General features: G+C 39.9%; 1 protein-coding gene across 6 annotated transcripts in view; it reads right to left on the bottom strand.

Moving 5' to 3' along the window:
• LOC121504175 (serine/threonine-protein phosphatase 2B catalytic subunit alpha isoform) overlaps nt 1-22,717 on the bottom strand; it is a 104,948-nt gene that overhangs the window by 7,061 nt on the left and 75,170 nt on the right. The window contains exons 9-15 of one of the 6 annotated variants that reach the window (XM_041778825.1): nt 11,536-11,661; nt 10,829-10,900; nt 7,711-7,737; nt 6,664-6,748; nt 5,282-5,379; nt 4,785-4,793; nt 1,827-1,856 (exon numbers count right to left, since the gene is read on the bottom strand). In XM_041778825.1, coding sequence (XP_041634759.1) covers nt 1,827-1,856; nt 4,785-4,793; nt 5,282-5,379; nt 6,664-6,748; nt 7,711-7,737; nt 10,829-10,900; nt 11,536-11,661 — 447 coding nt within the window. The remainder of the gene's footprint in view (nt 1-1,826; nt 1,857-4,784; nt 4,794-5,281; nt 5,380-6,663; nt 6,749-7,710; nt 7,738-10,828; nt 10,901-11,535; nt 11,662-22,717) is intronic. The other 5 variants (XM_041778826.1, XM_041778827.1, XM_041778830.1 and 2 more) reach the window with 5 other exon arrangements.

Genomic DNA, 22,717 nt, shown 5'->3' with positions numbered 1-22,717 from the left:
GGCTGCTGGTGTAGCGATTAGCTCAGATGTTGCTACAGTACAGTGGCAGTTTTAACAGATCTGGACCACATTTTTTATTACGTAAAGAGCAAAGAACAGCACTGAAGCTTTTCATGACGAAAAAGATGTTTTCCCTTTCCTCCTGACCTGCTTTGGCATGAGTCTGCATGAGTTACACGCAGGGTGTAATTGTACAGTAAACTGGTATATACAATGGCTGCCACCAGTATGGCAATTAGCATAGATGTAGCTTTAGTATAAGGGCAGATTTATCAGAAGTGGGCATTTGATTATTAAAAGAAGAGCACAGAGCTACACTGAAAGCTTCTCTTGTCAGAGAAGATATTTATACATTTCTCCCGACAGGCCATAGCCTGAGTTTTATCCACAAACAAACTCCACCATTCATAAACTACAGCAGCACCTGTCTGGTGAGCTCAGGTTACTACAGGAGCTGAGCATGTCTACTACCTCATTTTGTCTTGTTGCTCTGGCCTGTAATGAATGTGACAGGCAGAACATTCGTCCAATCACCTTCTGTAATTTTTGCAAGAGTGTTTCCCTTTCCAAACACTTCCTATGGGAGGTTTCCCATATCAATGTATAGTAGAGCAAAGATATTCTATGCAATTGGTATATAAACAGTCCACATGGCATGTCAGTTTAGTAGGGCTGTCAAACTCTAATGTTTTTATTAGAAATTAATCTCAGAATTTCTGTAGTTAATCGTGATGAATCTCAATAATTCCTTAAATTTTGACATGTCAATGTTTTACATTTAAAAATGGTTTTGTTTCATTTAAGATTTTTGTACTGTCTTAAAATCAAGGTACTGGCATAGTGGAGTCAAGTGCTGCCATAATTGAGATCAGCTGATCTCAAGCAAGCCCTCATCACTACTGGCCAATTGCTTTCATGCTGCCTTATTTAAACTACTTTTGCCCGCCTACCCTCTGCCGCTTGCTCTGCAAGCTGCTCTTGCAACCCTCCTCCACCCCTGCTCGAGGCAGGCAGCCTGTGATCAAATCCAGCCTGTGGCTCCTTTTCTGCACATCAGTCCCTAGTTCTCTTTCTCCAGTTTCTGACTCTCGACATTGTCCTATTTGAATAAAGGCATAAAAGTCCAAACATAAAGAAATCCTTTAAGGGAAAAAAACAAGACTGATGGTGGCCTTAGATTTTTCACAGTACTGTACACATGCCAATGCTTCTAAAATGTACAAAACAAATATTTCTGCTTGTTTCTCTAAATATTTTTTGTCGGTGAGACACACCAGGGCCATGTTCTAGTGGCCTAGCTCTACAGGGTACATTATGTTTTCTAAGATGGTGACTTGGGTATCTCATAAGGCTCACTGTAGGTGTGAGATGACCCAGTGATAACCTTGTATTTACACCTCCTACATTGTAAGAGTGTATTTTTTTCCAATTTCTAAGCGCAAACTCCATCTTAAACATGATTTTCCTGAAATAAGTACACATAGTGATTTCCCAAGATCTAAAATTCACTAAAACAAGCTCCTTATAACCTGCAGTCTTCCATGAGATTTACCTTAAGTAAATGCTTTGCACTCACTCAAAATCACAGTATGGTCTCTGTGATTTTGAAATCTGTGCTATGAAATCCATTCCCCTTTAAAACACGTGTGACCACAGGATTACCTAATTACTTACTTCTTTTTTCTCTGTTAATACTATGACACATTTTGTTAGCCCAAACACCCAACACACTCTATTCAAGCACCAGCGAGATGGATGAAAACCCAGCGGACCCCCCTGTCTATTGCCATGAAAAGCAACAGAAGAGGGCAGCCAGACCCATTTACCTTCGTCAGCCTCAATAGCTTCAATAGTAGCTGAAGAGAAGAAAGAGGGGGGTTGCAAAACGAATGAGAGAAGTGAGCAGAGGAGTTCATTTTGTCCCAGGAACAAGTCAATGAGCAGCAAAGACAGCCAATGCCGACAACAAAGGTTAACTTTAACTCAACAGTTTATGAGAGAGGACACATGGATGTTAGCAAAGAGGGGAGAGAAAGAGAAGGAGGAGAGTTCCAGATCTGTAAAGGGAAGGTGGCAAATGTTTGTGGCAGGGAACAACCTAATGGAGAGGATCGCATCTATGAGGTACTTAAGTTTGACAAGGTTTGACAAAGGAAGCAATGTAATGACAAAAGAAATGGGTACAGCGATATTAATAGAAATAAAGCCGGAAATATATTATCCTTATAATTACATGAATAACACTCAAACATGGAGAGAGGAGCTGATTGAATGGAGACAGGAATAAGGTTTAAGTGTGACTGTGACCTTTCTAAAATCAAAGCGTTTTCGACATATGGAGCAGCGCTAAAGTTGTGTTGTGTACAGCCTGAAGCAGCATCAGGAACTGCAGTTAGTTTACACCTTTTGATATCAAATATCAAAAGTGCAGCTTACATTTGTGAAGTGTGGGGGGAGGGTGAGAAAACCTTTAGTATTAGGACCACTTACCAATTCTGTACAGACATCTTTGAATACAAATATCAACATACAGCACAAGTGTGTAAATCAGCTCTACACAAAGACAAGGATGAGGCAAAGGATGATGGCTAAACAATACTACAGACTACGCAGCACACCGTCATGATGGAGTGGAAAGATTACAAAAAGGCACAAGAGTACTGAACTTTAAAACAAGATGGTTGATGGAATCAACATTGCAGTAGAAGCACAGTGTCGTCTGCATAAAGGCGGAGCACAGTGTGATTCTACCAATGCTGCTACAGAAATCTCTGAACATCACTCTACTTTCACAGAGGTTCTCTTTAGTATCAGCTGCTTTCAACGCAACACTCTTATACTTCCATTTTTATTAATCCTTTGTGTCATGCAGGCCATCAGCTGGAAAAAAAAAGCTTAACCAATGAAACTCAACAAATACAGTTAAGGTTGAACATTATGAAAAATTCTGCTCCTACTTTTTATTGGATACGATTCATTCTATGAACTAAATCTGTGGAGTTTCGACTGAATGCATATCTAAGTGTAAAAATAATGCAAAGTAGCCCCATTTTCAGAGTTTCCCATTGTTCACAATTACAACAAACGCCCTTTAAACATGTATACTTATACGACCACATGAGGTCAGAACTTAAACAAGCTAAGCAGAAAGTCATCGCAAATAAGACCAAAAAGTTTGTTAAATTGCTAAATAATCTGTTTAATTGTACCGGGTCCTTTCATCCTTAGTAAGTAAAACCCAACTGTTGAAAACTAATCAATAAAAATCTTCATAAATAATGAAAATAAACTCCTGCTTGTTTCCATTGACTGTATATTACAATGGATGGAGCAACCGCTCCCTGGAGTTAAAGCCAACATGTTTAGAGTTCCCCCAGCTGACTGGTTGCAAACTCCTCCATGATTATAAACAGGATATGGGGCAAACTAAAACGTTAAAATAAAGTTAAATAAATTTCATTCTGCTGTGATAGTTATTACGATGATTTAGATCAAAAGTGTTTATTTTTGGAGTAGTTTTGTTTCAGTATTAGTGTTTAGTGCTGAGCACAAAGTTGACCAGTGTAGGGTCATTCTTTAAAATAATCAAACAAAGGGCACAATCTAGACCTGTCTCACTGTCTTGAGATAACTTTGATTATGAGTTAGTCTTACACGAATAAAGATTGACAGATTGTAATTTGATACCATAAAAAAGGGTGGATGTAACTTCATTATTGAGAGCTCTGTTGACTGCAGACTAATCTTGCTTAGCCAAAGGACTGGCCAAATTCCAGTTCATTTTATCAACTGGCTCAACGTGCCAGTGCCACGAGTGATAAACAATAATAGGTATGGAAACAGTCTATCTGGAGTCATTAGGGTTTTTCTGAAACTGAAACAGTCTTCAGTTTGGCATCAGTATTATGGTTTAATCAGCCAGGCCTCTAGGCTAATGTCTTGGTGCCACATGATGTCACATGTGCGATTTGTTAGCACCTGTCAAGGGTTTTTTGGCTTTGCTTTGGTACCACAGAAGAAGATGGAGACACTTTGTCTATATCAATATACAGTCAATGCTTACTTCCTTTTTTGCTGCTGCTTCAGCCATAATCGGTCTGATATGACCACAAGCTTTAGCAGCTAGATGATTAAATGTGACAGTCTGCTGGCTTGATGACATGACTTGTGATGCCACTGAATGCTAGAGCACAATTTCAGTCTCTTATTTTAGATCAGACATTAAATCTTTCTTTGGAGAGAAAAAGTATTTATTGCTAGAAAGAAAATCAATCCTGTCTTGTGTTTAACGTAAGAGCGTTGGCTTCTTGAGACTGTTCCGTGTGAAGCATAGCACTGACATATTTAGTTGGTGCCAGCTAATATTGTGAGAGAACTTGTGAAGGCAGAGTGAAGTTGTCTGGATTTCTGCTTTATCTTGTGAATAAAAGGGCGGACAGCAGCGGTAGCCCTTTCATTCACATGTGGTTGTGTCAATTCCAATTCATCCTTGAATCACAGAGGACCCCGTCTCGATCCTGACAGAGCACTGCTGACATCCAAAGCCGGCGCTCAAAAATGGACGACACAGCGACCATTTCTGTCAGGAGTCCAAGTAAATTTCAAGTGTTTGTAAAGGCGTTTCCAGAAAGTCTTAACATCCTCGCTGAAACAGCTTGTCAGACTTATTTATAGGGAGTGTTTGGAATTCAACAGAGGAGAGTGAACTGAACTCTAAACTTGTCTCACAAAAAAAAAGGAAGAAAAAAAATAACACAACAGAATACTTGCACAACCGATTATACCTGCAGTTTCTAGGGAGAAAGGAGAAAGAAAAAGATACAGGTAATATTTGAGATAAAACCAGTGGAATACAGAAAGAGACGGGGATTGGGAGACGGGGTATTAATGTGAGACATCAGGAGGGAGACATTAGAAAGACAACGGACAAAGAAAATATAGCATTGTCTAGAAAGAGGGGACTATGTGTAGGGAATACAACGGTCTTTTATCCTGGTCAAATTACAACACTGAAACGTGAAAGAGAAGCTAAATGAAGAAGCTGCTATTCTTTGGTAATATCTATCCAAAAGGGTAATGAACATTTAACTGATTTACTCTGAAGTAGCAATTTCAAATTCCAGGACCATCACTGAGGGAGGCAGGAAAGAGTCTACAGTGTCTCCTAAACACTGAGCTAGCACTTTCGTTAGGGTATTGCTGTGTAAGGGGATTTTATGTGTGTGGGAATCCGTTCTGGGGGGTGTAGCAGGGGTCTCGGGGTACTCTGTGACAATCTTACCATTCTGCAGCTTCTCTTTGCCACCGGAAAGCACTCCACTTGGTAGCATGCCTGTCGGGGTCAGCCCCTTCAGCGTCAACACGCTCTCACTCTCCTCTCTGAAATAAAAACAGAGAAAAGGCTCATTATTCAAAACATTTACTCAATGTCTGTTATGGAAATGTAGTACCTATTTAACACTAAAATATATGCACCTATTATCTATGGAATAATTCTAGAGATAATTTAAGCTTATACAACACAGTCAGTACAGTAAGTGTGTTTTATTAAAGGAGAAAAAAATGTTCTGTGGCCACTTGAGGCAGTAGAACATACTCAATACATGACTTTTTCTTGTTATCACTTTCTAATATAAAAAAATATAAAAGTAGGTAAATGTTAAAAGTAAATGTTTTGACCACCCTTTGAGCTCAGTTTTGATTTCCACCAGCACACGAGAAAAATGGGCTCTTAAGCCTGTAAACACTCATCGGCTAGGTGTTTGATTTCCCACCCTATGTTTATGAGCTTAAAGAGAAAGAATATCTTTGTTGTTAAATTTAATTCTGAAGTACAGTTTCATAACTTCATTGATACAAGACATTTTGTAGAGACAGTCAAGATCTGCCATTTATAATAAACTCAGTCTTTATTCTCAAAATTTTAACTTTTTTTCTTGAAATTGTATTTTTAGAAATACAATTTCACTTTCAACCTTACTTTCAAAATGCAGCCTTTATCTCCTTTAACCCTAGCCCTAAATCCTCCATACATTTTAACCTAGGTACATCTTAAAAAAAAAAAAAAATCCATAAAATAAAGTCTGGCAGTTACATTTATAAAATGACCTCACTGCAAACATTACAGACTAAGCAATATTTCAGAAAAATAAAACAGATAAAAAATCAGTGGTTTTACACCGAATAAATAACATGCAGACCTGTTTCAGATGTAGATACAGAAACGGGGGCTTGCTTTTGCTTCGTTAGCTACATATACATAAATAGCTGTATATTCAAAACAATTCAGTTCAGTTTTTTGGTGTGCAAATCAAGTCAAAATGATTTCACCCTACCTTTAGTGGAAACTCCACTAAAGGTAGGGTGTGTGCTGTCATTTCAAAAGAAAACAAAAGAATAGAACTGTTTGAGTTCAGTCAATCAAATCTGTTGGGATAGACAAACAGTAAAGGCTATGCTAACACACAGAAGTGAAATTCAATGAAGACAGCCGTATCGGTTTAGCTGATCCTTGAGAAACAGTGCAACATCCAATCTTTCTAAAGATCCTCGAGTTTTCCACACAGTTAAAATATCTTTTACAGAAGTGGAATATAAGAGCCTCTATAATAAAATATAAAAAGTAAAGAGGGTAGCAGGATCAGAACCTTGTTGTTTCCATACCTCAGCACAGAAAATACCCTGGCCATCTTGCCAATGGCACGGATCTTGTTGCGGATGACCTCCTTACGGGCAGAAGCTGTGGCACCTAAAGGGTGGAAGGTTGGACACAGTCATACAAACAGTAACAATAGAAGCTTAACCTTGTCCTGTCAGTGTTAAGTATATTGCATTGTCTGCGTGTTGTGTTTGGTACATGCCTTCATTCTTTGAGTCTCATAAACTTTATCGAAAGACTGCAAAAGTCTTTGGGACTATTAGTTTTATCAGAAAGTGCATCAGATCAACACAATGCAAACACAATGTGATTATTGAAGTCTGAATTCCAGATCAAACAAAATAATTTAAATCCACCCACACGTCACGACAACTGAGTAACTCTGAGCATTCAGTGCATTCATGCTGCCTCTCTGTATTTTACCAATAGTAGAGTGACTCCTACATACTTTTCCCCACATGTAGCACTTTTAAAACCCTGTTACATCATCTGTACGTGGCCTGGTCTTTGTCCAAACATGTCTTTTCAGCATGTTCAATATGCACAGTATTTTCCATCTCCATGTTTTGGTTGCAGGAGTTTTCCAGGACTGGAAAACAGAACTATAGTATGTTTGACGAGACTCTTGTGCAGGATAACACTTTCAGGGCCCGAGGGAGCCGGCTTGGAAAATGCGTGAGAATGAAGGATGGAAATAAAGCTGATGTGTGGTGAAAAGCTGGGGAGAAAGAGGAGCTGATAGTCTGATGTCTGGATTGAGACATTTCTTTCTTTGAAGACACCATTTTGCCTTCTGACAAAAATTTTTCTACTGACACAGAAATTCTTATTTTACTGTGTGCAGGGACATAAAAGACATATTCTTTGATATGTCAGATTTGGCCCTAGCTGCAGCAGAAGCATGTTACTTTAACACTACTGTCAGATCTCTCTGAAAACATAAAGACTCATTAGTGTTGTTAAAAAGTGTGTTAAACAGTGACATTAGTCAAAAATCCAGAGTGCAAGCAAAAGTCTACCTCTGCACACACCCGTGCGGCTATTATTTGTACCTTTTTTGGGGGGATATATTAGCTGTCCTTCTCATGTAACACCCCCAGAAGAGAAGAGAAAAGAAAAGGAAAGAGATGAGTGGATGGCTGCAGAATGAAACAGGAGATGGCAGAAAGGGGGGGCGGGCAGTGAAGTAAGAAGCAAGACAAGCACAACAAGTGAAAAGAAAAGCGATGCCTTCAACACAAAAGTCTGGAAAACAGAAAAAAAGAAATTAGATGGAGTAAATCAAAGTAGTGACAACGGCACAGCATGAGTGAGAGGACGAAAACTGTGAATTTGAGGTTTGAAATATCACAGAAAATGAAAACCATGGAAACAACAGCAGATAAAGAGAAAGGCAACAAAAAGGATTATAAATAATGAGATCATGAGTGAGAAAGATGAGCTGTGAATATTAGAAAGATATAAAAAAACGACAGAAATGAGCTTATTACAAAACAGAAAAGTGACAGTGATAGCAAAGAAATGTGAATGATCAAAGTTGCAGGATGAAGAGATGTTAGAGGACGACTGATTATTTGAGGAAAAGTGAAGTGACTGACAAGAAATTTATTCTAATCATACATTTCTTAAAAGTTGCATAGATAGCAATCAAGGTCTGAAATAAATAAAAATTTTCAGATTTCAGTTTGTCAAATAAAAGCCATGGGCATGGCAGGTTGGACTAATTTATAGTAATGTAATTAAAAAACAAATGATGCTGGGTTTTTACCACATTTTGGTGCAGCTGCAGCTTCTTTATTACGCTCCTTTGCTACCTGCATGTCTGAGCTTTGTGTGCTAAACTGACACATAAGCCTTTTTTAACAGTACCACTGAGAAGCTTCCCTATCATCAATACGTAGACGTTGAGGTGTGCAGAAGAAATAGGCAAGGCTTCTGTTAAGATTCTATGAAACTATGGCACCAGTTTAGCTCAGTTGATAGAATGGTCACCCATTTACACTCACCAACCACTTTATTAGGTACACCTTGCTAGTAGCCGGTTGGACCCCTTTTGCCTTTAGAACTGCCTTAATTCTTCATGGCATAGTTTCAATAAGGTAGGAAGGAAACAGTATTCAGAGATTTCGGTCCATACTGACATGATGGCATCCTGCAGTTGCTGCAGATTTGTCAGCTGCACATCCATCTCCCGTTCCGCCACATCCCAAAGGTGGTCTGTTGGATTGAGATCTGGTAACTGTGGAGGCCGCTGGAGTACAGTGAACTCATTGTCATGTCCAAGAAACCAGTTTGAGATGATTTGAGCTTTGTGACATGGTGCATTATCCTGCTGGACATAGCTATCAGAAGATGGCAGCAATCCTCAGGAAGGCTGTGGCCTTTAAACAATTCTAAATCGGTACTAAGGGGCCCAAAGTGTGCCAAGAAAATATCCCTCACACCATTACACCACCAGCCTGAACCGTTGATACAAGGCAGGTATCAAGCTTCATGTTGCTTTCATGTTGTTCACGTCAAATTCTGACCCTGCCATCTGACCGACACAGCTGAAATTGTGACTCATCAGACCCGGTGACGTTTTTCCAATCTTCTATCGAGATGGCTGTGCATGAAAAACCAAGCAGATCAGCAGTTTCTGAAATACTCAGATGCTCGGTTTGAACTTAACAAGTCCACGTCTACATGCCTAAATGCACTGAGTTGCTGCCATGTGATTTGCCAATTAGCTACTTGTGTTAACGAGCAATTGAACAGGTGTACCTCATAAAGTGACTGGTGAGTGTATAGGTTAGGCTATAATGAGGCTATAATCCTCAATGTAATAGTTGCAGGATTGATTCACGGTCTAGCCGCTGTTTGTAGCTTGTCTTTCCACATTCTCTCTCCTCATATTTTCCTGTCTCTTTCTCTAAGTAACCAATCAGAAGAAAGGCAAAAATACAAAAAGTAAATGTAAAAAAAAAAACAAAAAACTTCAGACACGGTGCTCACGCAGGCAGTCTGAAAGTCCTGACTTGTCAATATTAAATCCAAAATGAAAATTAAAGTGTGACAATGCCAAAATGTAGATCTCCTTGTGCCCAGTCAGAAACAGACTTTAGCTGGATTATTTCATCTTTCTGTTGTCAGTATGTTTAGTGAGTCAAAGAGTTGATCCTGATTGCTGTTTTAAATACATCTGCCAGTCCTTCATGTTTAGATCCCCCAGCAGGAATGTAAGGTCATTTTACAATGACATATTGAGAAGTTTAACAACAGCTTCCTGCAATGGCACACATTTAAGTAGTTACTGTTATGAAACTGGAAAGTTATCTTGAACCCAGTTCCAAATATTTGCACTGAAAGTCTGACTTGTTCTTTAAAATCTACCCAAATCAAGATACAAATTGTGCGACTGGCACATCATGTATTTGGAGTCTAATTTCCCCTTTTCTTGTCCTTTATAAACACAGTTTCTCTCTGTATTTATTCCTCTATCAGTAGCCTTTACATGCTTTAAAAAGAATAATGGTTAAAAGCTGGTAATATCCTCATACTCCACCCTTTGGTGCTGTTTACAGATTAAAAATATGTGCGTCAGTAAACACAAAAAGAAAGAAGCAGGCGAGGGAACTGGTGAGATCATTTCCTGTTTGGCAGTAAAGGGTGTGGCAGGCAGAGGAGAAACTATTCATCTCATCGTTGATAAGCTGTGACCCAGGATCAGCAGATATCTTGAACTTGCTGCTTTTAAATGATGATAACAGAGGAAATCATGTATGACTAACAGATGTTTAAACAAATGGCATTCACTACAATGATGCCTAGTAACAAAACATCTCAGACAATTGTTTCAACAGAATTGCTGCAATCAGGACCTCCACTAAGAATTCACTGAACCCCTGGGTATCTAAATTAAGTTTTTTCATGCCTTTAAAGGAATTAAAAGGTTATTTATTGGTGAAACTTTGTCAAGTGTAAATAGATTCTTGGTGGTCTCTCAAAAAATCATTTTGATAAATCTTTTAATTGTGAAAAGTGCTGGAAAACAGGATGTAACAGCCCTTGCGTTGTGGAAAAAAACACAAGTCGGCACGAGTTAGTATCTGTTACTCCCATTAGCAGCGGACTCCCTCTAGTGGACAAAAGTAAAAATGCACCGAGAGATGTTCTGGTTGCATTACTTACCGTCCAGCTCCTCGTCAGTCGTCAGCTCATCATTGGAGCAGATGCTCAAAACATTAACAAGCATCTCAGTCACTGTAAAGAAATATGGGAAATATATTAAACAACTTTGCTTTTCCTTTTAAACAAATCACTTTGTCATATCTTTGCAAGAATCTAACTAGGTCAGTGTGTCCTGTCAAAAAGTTGTGCTAGTTAGGCAAACAAAAATGCACCCTTGACCTCTCTACACACCCTGTGAGCTGTGTCCATCATTAACCTTGCAGCACTGCGATTTTTTGCCCTGTGCAGAGGGGTCACACCCAAAAAGAGCTCCCTGGACTAAGTGCGTCAGTCATAGTTATGTGTGATTAACTGGCACACATGTGCCACAGTTATAACAGGAGGGGGTCACTGAACTCAACACAACTACATGCCTGGATAATCTTGAAGGTAGTGAGAGAATGCAGCACTTGGAACCAGCATGTACAAGTGATTAAGTATATTTGAAGGTTATTGGCTAATACATTCTGTGCAATGAGTAATGAGCACTTGAATTACAACAGGCTACTTCTTATGTGTGTATGACTGTGCTACATTTCATAAAGCAGAGCCATTTTCATCACTGACTTAGGAAACTAAGTGTTCATTACAACCTTTAGGAACACAAAATCTGGTTTGCACTCGATGTTCACACTGTTTTCTTTTTTATGGTATGTACACATTCTCACCCTTCTCTCCAACGAAGGGCAGGGACCAGGTGAAAACGTCCATAAAGTTAGGCAGCCAGTAAGGGTGAGGTGAGCAGTTGAACTGTCGGATGTTCATCACGTTGTTCTCGTACTTCAGCACTGCCGCTGGGGAAAGGAGAGACGAGACAGGGAGGCAGGTAGTTGTTAAAATGTGTCCAAATGTGTGAGGTTTGAAGTGATGAATTTGTTCCCTCTCTGGTCTACTGACATGCACAATGAATAATGGTCCAAACATCTTGTAAACAACTTATGTATCACTTCGTTGTCTGTCAACATCCAAAACTCCCTCGAAGAGACACTGAGTAACAAAGTAATCCGCTTCTGCTGCTTTACTGTCAACAAATGCCTTTGTATTACAGCTTTAAAATGTGAACCAGTGTCTCAGTAACATTTCTTTTTTTAGTTCAGACTGTACACAGTAGGCCTGTGTTCTAAAAAAATCAATACAGCAATATATTGCCAAATGCTCCTAGCTGATACATGTATCAATACGGATGTTACAGAATCACTATGGCCATAAAAGCTGTGACAGCAGTTTTAAAATATACAACCCCTATGGTGCAGTTCATAAACAAGCCAGAAGATGGCAGCAGACGCTAGACTGCATGATGTAGAGCATGTCTCATGGCTGCACACCGTTCTTTTCTGACAGCCACTGTCGCAGACTGTGAGATGCTGTATATTTCAGGACAGAAATACATGCAAAAACTTTCAAAATAAAATCAGATTAAACTTCCATTAAGGGTTAGGGTAAGTGTTAAGTAAAGTTTAGGATACCAAAAGTTAAAAGTCAAAAACATGACCTGCAAAACCTGATTACAAACCATTTAATAGAGTCAGGTAAACAATCTGCTTCCAGGAAAAAAGCTTGCCCTCCATGAAAACATTCAAACACAGCCAGCATAGCTTACATAGCTGTGTTAGCTGCATATGTAGCTAACACAGCTATGTAGCTTAACTGAAGCTCACAAAGCAGTTACATAAGCTATGTAGCTGTGTTCTCTATGTAGCTAAATTAGCTTCAGCGACATCTGATAAAGCTAATGCAGCAATGCTGGCTTATGAATGTTTTCTATATAGCTGGTTTAGCTATATTAGCTAATGCTAACAAAGCTAAAGCAAGCCACTGTTTGTGCAATTACTTTAAAACGTGTCTATACATAATTAAATCCCAAATGAGACCTTTGACCTTTACTATGTTTTCTTTATTAAAGGTTTCTTAGTTTGTAATGTTTGCAATGTGGTCATTTCACGAATGTTAATTCGTGTTTCTGAATAAAGTTGAATTACAAAAAACATCTAAAACTGGAAACACATTCTACGGGCAAATTGTGGCACTTCCTTTGTGAGATATATGGCGTCTCAGAAAAACTGTCTGTGAGAGTGGCTGTCAAAAATGTATGGTCTGCAGCCAGACTCCTCTCAGAAAGTCAGGAGTTGGATATGAGTCATTTAAGCTGTGTGATAAACAAAGTAAAACACTGCAGCAACACCAATCACACCAGGCTAATTAACTAGCTAACAATAACATCTAAGCTCACTGGGCTAGTCTGTGATAGCCCAACCAGTACTGAATGATGCTGTTAAGTCAAAATTTCCCTCAACTTCTAAAGGGGATCAGGAAATCACAGGTAGCTCTTCTTTCTTTAATTTGTGCAGACCACGGCTTCAGGCAGCTGCTTCAATTAGAGTTATGCTGTTAAATCCCCACCCATCAGTTCATCACAAAAACAGTGCTGCTCTTTTATGCAAAAGAAGAGCGAAAAGTCAGTTTTCAATTAATTTAACACTGGATGGTCATAACATATTTTGCTTTAAAATGTGTTAAAACCCACTGACAGATGTAAAAGGTGACCAACAGCACCAATTCATGAAAAAAGCGGATTAAAATAATGAAAAATGGTGATACAAGGTTTTGTCCCTATGCCAGCAAAATGCAAGTGAGCTTATGACAAAGGGAAACTAGAATATTATAACATGAAAAGTATAAAAACAACAAGAGACAACAGAGAGGGATAGTTCTCTTGTGGGCAGATGTTACTACATAAATCTGACATCTAGCTTCTCCTAGGTGTCAAATTCTCCGTAAAATATGGTGAAAAGGTTGGATTACTTGGCAGATAAGGGAGAGCAGAGGGTTTTATCAGCTGTTGGGTGTTGGCACTAGAGCCAATTAGGCACAACAAGCAACCTTAACAAAATTGATTGGTAACATGAAGAAAAAAAGTAATTTCTGCAACTATATTTTGGATAATTTGAGATAAACCTTGCATTTCAATGATGAAACCAAGTAATGGCATGGCTTCAATGACAAACTAACAAGTTTCAGCCTAAATTTATCTATGAACTTTAGACCATAACTCAAGACAGAACTTATACAGAGCTGATGCAACAGGCAACAGATAAAAAAATCCAATTTGATTAAGGTCCAGGTCCATTACCGGCCTCCATCCTGTTCCCAACCACCACTCAGAAATATGATGTGGCTTTAGCAGCACTCCAACAAGCCATCAGTCTGAGGAGAGCTACCACAAAGTACTCAGCCTAAAGTACCAAGAAACAAGGATGAATGATGGGCAGTACCACAAAGGAGATGACACATTTTATATACATATTTAAGAAAAATATCTAAAGACTGGTCAGAGGAACTGTTCAGGAAACAAAACATAAAGACAATTTTACTAATGGTTTAATAAATGCTTTATCTTTTCTTTCTAAACAGAACAATTCCCAGGTTTGTTGTTTACCTTTCATAATTAATGATTCATTAGCTGCAGGTGTTGTGCAGATGTGTTAAAAAATTTCCTGTCGCTTCAGATTTTCATTTGGCTGAAGAACAGTCGAGAAAAGAAAAGTGTCCAAAACACTTAAAAAAAACACCAGACTGAACTGTACCTTTGATGTAACACTAGACGTTGTCAGATGCTGTCAGTCAACCTCTGTTTTATTACCGTAAGTACAAGAATCTGGCAAACTACCTCCACAAGGTGATGTCTTACCATCAGAATCTGTCAATCTCTCCTTCTGACAGTCGGGCTCATAAATACGCAGATTTGTAAACTGCTCTGAAAGCTGCACAAGCATCTAAATGAAGGTAGTTAGGGTTTGAGGGGGAGAAGAAAAAGGAAAATCGATGCCCCTTTTCCCCTCTCTGGAACATTTCCTCTGTGTATTGATTACCGCCCCCACAGGGTGAAACATGTCTGTCATCACAGAAACACATGGCTCAGCATTTGGGCTCCATGCGGCGGGGCAATTTTCATTAGTTAACAGAAAACCATCAATTTCTGGAGAGGAGGGAAATGGAGAGGAGCCAGAGACAGGAAGCTAAGGTAATAACAGCAATGAACACTGGATGAGGATCATTTTGTGGTGGACAGACAGTAAGAAGCACGACTTATTATCAAAATGTTCTTTTTGTGTAGATTCAAATGCATGAACAGATGAATTCAGGTCCAGCTGTCAGCATTGATATGAGGTGAGGCATTTTACCACAGTGAGCTTCATTACAGTATTTGGGCTACAGCAAAGCAATAACAGACAGTGCAGGATATTTCCCATTAAGCACTGGCACTGTGACTGTTGAGTAATCATCAGAGTGACTCTGTGACTGTTGAGTGGTCATCAGAGTGACTCTGTGACTGTTGAGTGGTCATCAGAGTAACTCTGTGGCTGTTGAGTGGTCATCAGAGTGACTCTGTGGCTGCTGAGTGGTCATCAGAGTGACTCTGTGGCTGTTGAGTGGTCATCAGAGTGACTCTGTGGCTGTTGAGTCGTCATCAGAGTGACTCTGTGGCTGTTGAGTCGTCATCAGAGTAACTCTCTGGCTGTTGAGTGGTCACTGAGTGACTCTGTGACTGTTGAGTGGTCTTCAGAGTAACATTGTGACTGTCGAGTGGACATCAGAGTAACTCTCTGACTATGAGTTGCCATCAAAGTGACTCTGTGACTGTTGAGTGGTTGTCAGAGTAACTCTGTGACTGTTGAGTGGTCAGCAGAGTAACTTTGTGACTGCTGAGTGGACATCAGAGTAACTCTCTGACTATGAGTGACCACCAGAGTGACTCTGTGACTGTTGAGTGGTCAGCAGAGCAATTTAGCTAAATCAAGGATCTTTTTGTTTTGAGGTGGCAGCGCTACTGATTCACTGTGCAGCCTTACTAGCCGTTGTACTATGTACAGTCATGTGTCCACTTACAGTGGGTTAAGTGACATGTTTTTAATCAATTTAAGCCCACAGGAGGCTTACACTGCATTTTCTTTGTACTTTGGTACATTTTTAATTCAAATGTCTTATCATAATCATACTACCTCTGTGTACCACTGACATAGAAACCACCTCCCAAACACTGACCAGAGCTCCTATCATGTGACCTCTCCCATGATTAAGAGACAGTGTGGGTGCTGAAGAAAACATGAGAGCTGCCAAACATAAATATATCCCTGCTGTATATAGACTCCCTAGCCTTGCTTTCAGACTGGTGGCCCAGATTTGGTGAAAGCTGACACCAGGGCTAGGTCACCATGGGGGGACTTTCCTGCATCGGCCTCTCTTTGGGGTCGGGAATAGCAAGTCATCAAACCTGGCATCCTAAGCAGCTGTAACCCTGGTCACAACACAAATGCGATCAGCAAGCATCCTGCTAGGCTGGGGTTTGCCTTAGTGTGAGTGTGTGGAACCAGTGAGGCATGGTTGTGCATATAGTGCAGTAACTATAAAATCAAGTGGTCCCCAAAGCATAACAATCCTCGAATGGCACCGAGGTTATAATAGTTTTGAATTTTTCATTTGCTTTTATTTTGTTTTCACTTTTGTTTTCAATTTCAGATTGATTTTTATTAGTTTTTATTGCTTTATCAGTTTACAGATCAGGATAAAATTATTGGTCCCCTAAGAGGGCTGTTTTGCTGTATGCTTCTGGTCATTGTCTTGCTGGAAAATGAATCCTTTCTCAAACCATAATTTTCTTGCAGAGTGACTAAGACTGTTCTCCAGGATTTTCCTATATTTTGCCACATTCATTTTACCCTTTACCTTATAAGCCTTCCAGGGTCAGCTGCTGAGAAGCATCCCCACAGCATGATGCTGCCACCACTCTGCTCCACTGCACTCAGGTGATCCCCATTTCCCCAGCTGTGAGGCTATTAGCACCAATTGGCTGAACCTCTGTTGAATTAGGTCAGTCATTTTAAAAGAGGTGAATATTTATGCAATCACTTATTTTACCTTGCATATATTTTTTTAATTGACATTACTTTGTAGGAATTGGTTTTCCCTTTGACATCCAAAAAATAATAAAATATATATTAGTCAGTTTGCTTGTGTCAAAACCTAAAAATAAGGAATAAGGATATAAGCACATAAAACTGTTTAAGCTCATTCTTGTTTTGTTTTATTTTGCAAAATATTTTTTTTGTTACCATTGATTGACGATTTTTTGATTTTAGTTTCAGTTAACTATAACAACTTTAATTGGCATTTCTGTATCCCAGGCTGTTCTGACCCTACCTTCACACCAGCAGAAGAGAATCCATGTAGTAGACAGTATAATAACTGTAGCATTATTACTGATATCAGCAAAACACTGCTACTCAGTCCAGTAAAAGCACTGTGTTGCTGTGACACACTCCTCTCAGACAGGGCGGTGGGTGTTTATGTGTGTGTGTGGGTGTGCATGAAAGCAGTCACACGCGTGGGCAGCCTTTGCATAAACATCACATACTGCATAAACATGGTCCAGGCACTTGATTGAATGCAGCCACGGAGGCCTGCAGGGAGAAAAGGCGGAGCGGGGGAGAAGGTCAGCTCCCCTGCTGTCGCTCCTTCAAATCTGATTCCCTTTAAAGGAACAGAGACACCCGACAACCTCCCTCTGTGATAAACAAAACAAAACGTCATGCTCTGGGTACGCGCAGGTCAAGGCAAACTTCTTTTTTTTAATCTTTTGGATCTTACATTTAACCTGCAGATAATGGGTTACAGGAGCAGCATTTTGCTTCTCTAATAAGAGAACACACATTACTTCTGTATGAATGTGCAATTATATGCAAAGTTATTCCTCATACAGCAGGAGGGCACAGCTCTTGTGGTGACCAGCTGTGAGAGAAGTGTGTTAAATCTAATGCCACATGACAGCCACTAGATGTCTCTGCAGCTCTGGCATTGCCTAATAGGGTAGCTGAGGCCAAGCCTGCTGCCACGGTAACACATATATTGTGAGACAACGCCCGCTCATTAATTATTCATAAGGGAGTGCCTTGAGCCGGTTTCCCCGGTAACGAGGACTGTTAAATGTGCTCTGAGATCAGGAGGGGGAGATTCCCACTGTCCTGCCCTGTTGCTTAACACTGACTGCATATCTGTCTCTGAGGCCTCTTGTATCAAGTTCCTCTGGATTAGTATTCCATTTCAAACGTTTAGACCTCCTCAGCCCATTACATGCAGCCCACCACTTCCATTAGATGTCAGACTTGTGGATGGCTGGGACTGTATGTACCCATACAGTGGAACAATGCATGAATGGTTTCTCATTCATTCTCCGTTAATAAATTAATGAGATGATTTGCAGAAGAACAGAATAGTCTTAAATGTCTGCCGTGATCACCCAAGGATAAGGTTTGGACAAAGTGCCTGCTCATGTGTGACAAATGACTGTTCAGGGGACCCAGGCTCTATTTGGTCAGAAATTATAACAGTATGAATAAAATCTACACCTCAAGCTTACATTCACATCTCAGGGTCAAGCCAAAAAACTGAAGTGCTTTTTGCTCTTCCAATTATTGTGCATGGGGTGAAAATGACACACTCAAGCTTCATTTATCTTTTTTGTAATACTTGAACTATAGATGCTGAAAGAAAAATTGATCCAAGTTAGGGGTGGAGGATATATATCAAGTAAATCATACAAAAGATGCACACTGTGTCTACATCAGAGTCAAACAGTAGTTGTGTCAACCCTGATTGGTTGCTTGGAGTTAGAGGTTAGTGAACCAATACTGTGATGGCACTCATATCTAGGCCTCTAATCCAATCACAAATGTGTGCTCTGACAGATCCTGCCTCCTTGTCAAAACTCAGCACTCCTCAATGACCTCAACGCCCTGATCATTCACATAGTTCTCTGCCATTGCTGGTCAAATCAAACATGCCATTATCAAACACCAGCATTTTTACAAATTGATCTGGCCAAAAAAAACCATTTGCAAACAACCTCCCCTCATCTCCTCTAGGAGAGCCCACCCCTTAGAGACAGACTGGTTCATTCTCCACCCCCTCAGAAAACCAACCGGCTCACCAACAAAGACATCATCATTGCATAAAAAAATAATGTGTAAAAATGAGTTTTAAGAAGTGATTTAAAGGATGTAACTGTTTCTGCATGCCTTATCTCCTCGGGGAGGTTGTTCCAAAGTTAAGGGGCCCTGATGGAAATAGCCCTATCACCTTTAGTTTTAGGTCTCAACTTCGGAATGACCCGGATGCCTCACCTGATGATCTAAGGCTGTTAGCCGGCACATAGGAGGGTTAGGAGCTCTGAAATATAGATATTTTGGTCACCAACAAAGACATCACATAAAAGAAAGTCTGTAAAAATGAGTTTTAAGAGGGGATTTTAAAGTTGTGACTGTTTCTGCATGCCGCATCTCCTCAAGCAGGTTGTTGATAAGATTTTATTGATATCAATGCCTTTATTAATTCTTCTTATCGATTCAATTCTTTACCGATTCCCTCACTGTTTTTTTCCTTTCAAATTTCTTTTTGGAAAAAGTAGACTCAAATTTGATTGAATTTCTCTCTGAACACTGAACATGATGTATGTCACCTTCAGTGAGTCAACGACAAGCACACTTCAACAACCGGCTATAGTAACTTAACTTGAAATACAACACAAAACTTCTGCTCATTTTCTTTAAATGATAAAACCTTAAAATAAACATAAAGCTAGTCTCTTGATCCTAGATCTCAGGGCATATAAAAATGAATTAAAATCTTCCACAAAATTAACAGTTCATGTGCAAAAAGACGCATGCCTTGCATGAAATCACTGTTTGACAGACACTGCATGTCGCGCTGTCGGCGTCATTTTTGAGAAATGAAGTCACACTTTCGACCACTTTAGCCTGTTTTTGTGACTGTCCGCCATGTTTACTTCCTCAACTTTTCTGTTGTTGCTCACTTTGCTGACTGACATGTGGAAGTAAGGCATTAATAAGGTAATCGTTAAGATTAAATGTAAATGATATTGATAAGAGAAAATCACAGTAGTCAAGACAGGATAAGATGAGAGCGTGGATTACCCTTTCCACATCTGACTGGAGGAGAATTGGTTTTATTTTAGCAATTCTGCATAAATGAAAGAAGCCTGACTGTATGACTTTATTGATGAGGCTGGAATCGTATTCTACTCATAAATTTCTGGCTGTTAATTTAAAATTTGAAAACGCCAACCAAGGCTGTTTGGGATTATATTGGAGGAGATTTTCAGTGTTGAACAGAATGACTTCAGATTTGGAATCACTGGATTGTAAGAAGTTCTGTGCAATCCTGTCCGTTAATGTCATCTAAAAAGTCTTTGACAACAGCTAGGTTTCTAGGGTCCTCGGGTCTCAAGGGAAGGTATATCTGTGTGTCGTCAGCATAGCAGTGAAAAATTACTTTGTGATTCTGAGTGATTTGGCCAAGAGGCAGCATATAAATACAAAAAAAAATCACATCTAAACTGAAAACTTGCGGTTTCACTACAGGTAATGCTGGAGGTAGAGGAGTGATTACTTATGGTGACTGCAAAGGTTTATCCTTAGTAGTTTGCAACATGATGGCTATTTTCAAATATATTTTTCCATGTAAAATAAAAACACTTTAATTCTGCAAAAACCCTACAGTGTGCCTTTGATTTCTTTTTGGAGGTTAGTTATAGTTAGAATTTTTGGATTCAGATTTTTAGACTGGACTCTCTTGTGATTGACTCATACAATCACCAATCACAAGATGAATGAGAGTCAAGGAGGCTTCAATTTAAAAAAATTATTAGAAGACAAAAAGTTCTTCAGCGATTCTTTTTCCAATTTGAAGTTGTTATGGTCTGAGAAAGAGACCTACTCGAGGTCCATTTAGCCATTTCTGGACCTTACCACTTCATCTTCTGGTCTTATTTAGAGTAGAGATTTCTCAGTCGTTACATCTCTATATAAATACTAGGAAAAACCTGATGAGAAAAGGGAACCTTAATTGCAATCAATAAAAAGAAATGAATCAGAATGAATAAAATCTAAACAAACCCAACCATCTCACTAGTATTCAGTTACAAGGTTAAGCTTCAAGCTGGCATGAATAAGAAGAGTCTTCCCAGAACATCTTTATACACAAAACATTTTTCTTGTTTGATGCAGCCTCAAAAGTTCTTTAGTTGAATCATGTTTACAGGAAAGTGAAGGGAAGCCCAATAATGCCCAAGTGATAACAGATGGGTGGGCATCTGCAGCCAGGGGAACGCTTCTTGCAGGCACTCATGACAAGAGGAGGGGGGCACGATGAATTCCCCGCTGTGCTGGCGTCATCACTGCCCCAGCTTCCATCCTGCTATTTATTCCAGTGGCAGGGCCAGGAGCCAATCATACCACTGCATTCCCCTATTCTTCAAATCGCTCATCTCTGCTTCCCACCGACTGGCACATGACTGAGGAAGGAAATGGCACAAAAAGCACTACCTGGGAGGCTAGCTTGACCGGAAAATGAACCACAGTGATTTTCTGCTCTTTTTTTTTTATAAGTAATTTAAGTTTCCACTCCATTAGTCCACTCCTGTTTCCACGTTGTCATCAAACAGGAACACAAGAGAGGAGACATTTATATGGTTATATAAGGCTTTACAGGTGTGAGATGGATCTAACCACTCTGATCCTTCACTGTCTCGGGGGTGTAATAAAAAAATCAGCGTCAAAAGCGTTGGCAGTTACCTGTCACTTAGCTTTTATTCCATCCAAGCGCCTCAACCATTAAGATTCAGTCACTGGCTTTCGTGACCAGTCGATAATGATGCAGCAGAAAACATTCCATTAAGACGGACCACAAGCAATCTTCAAAGTGTACGACTGCCAGCTACACCTCCATCCCTCTTCATCTTCATCTCCATCTCTCCAAAAGTGCTAAATCACCGCCGCTGTGTTTTCATTTAACGCAGCTCCACTGTCAGCTCAGGGGTGCAGGGGTCAGAGCGTTGATGGACAGCTGGTCAGTGCCTGACACTTATTGCAAAGCCAACAGTTTGAGTTGTGAGGAAAAGGAGTGATGGATGGTATCTAAGGGCTGGATTTTTATCTTTTTAGAAGCACATCCTGAGCATCATTCTTGTTGATCATCCTGACTCAGCTACAAGTCCAATTTACTTTTGGTGGGGGTGTTTTTCCTCCTCGTGTCTCTGGTACCTCATAGATATCCTCCGCCTCCTCCTCTGTGACGGGAAGTACGCTTCTCTCTACATATTTTCCCCCCACATGGAGAGGTCTCATTGGTTAAATCTGGCCGACTCCCAGCGCTGTATTGATGGGACCTGCTGATGCCTCCTCCCACCCCCCTTTTTAAGATTTATGTGCCCACTCGATTGGCCATCAATCATGGAACATGCTCAGTGGGCTCCCAGCTCCAGCAAGAAAGCAAAGAGCAGACCAATTCATTACAGAGGCTCTGGTTCTCCCAGTGAACCCCACCCACATGACTGATTAGAGTAGCATCAACAGGACTGATAGGGCCGTATTGGTGAGCTGTGCATGGTTCATGGGGAAAATACATCAGGTAGAGTTAAGCCAAAGATTGATAAAGTGAGCTTACAACTACACAGTTACATAACCACAACTTGTGAAGCTTTAACAGCTTTAACATAAATGCTCTGGATGTTTAGAGCTCTTGTTCTTCATATATATTAAGCAAAAGATTTGTGTTCAAATAGATTTGGCCAAAGAAAAAAGTGTGCTTCATTTTCAAGCAGACAGTGAATGATGGGAGAAATAAAGAACACGTTGTCCCCTAGGGTAAGATCTATCTGTGAGCCCTAAATGAAGTCTAAAAACAAACAGAGCAATCTTTCTTTCTGATAACCACACTTGCTCTCAGAGGCATTTTATCAACAGAAGGTCAGCCAGTTTTAGCAAAGACCAGGGTGTG

This window comes from Cheilinus undulatus, linkage group 22 (assembly GCF_018320785.1).
Source record: "Cheilinus undulatus linkage group 22, ASM1832078v1, whole genome shotgun sequence".
Taxonomy (NCBI): Eukaryota; Metazoa; Chordata; class Actinopteri; order Labriformes; family Labridae; genus Cheilinus; species Cheilinus undulatus.
This window is presented reverse-complemented; position numbering and strand designations above follow the sequence as displayed.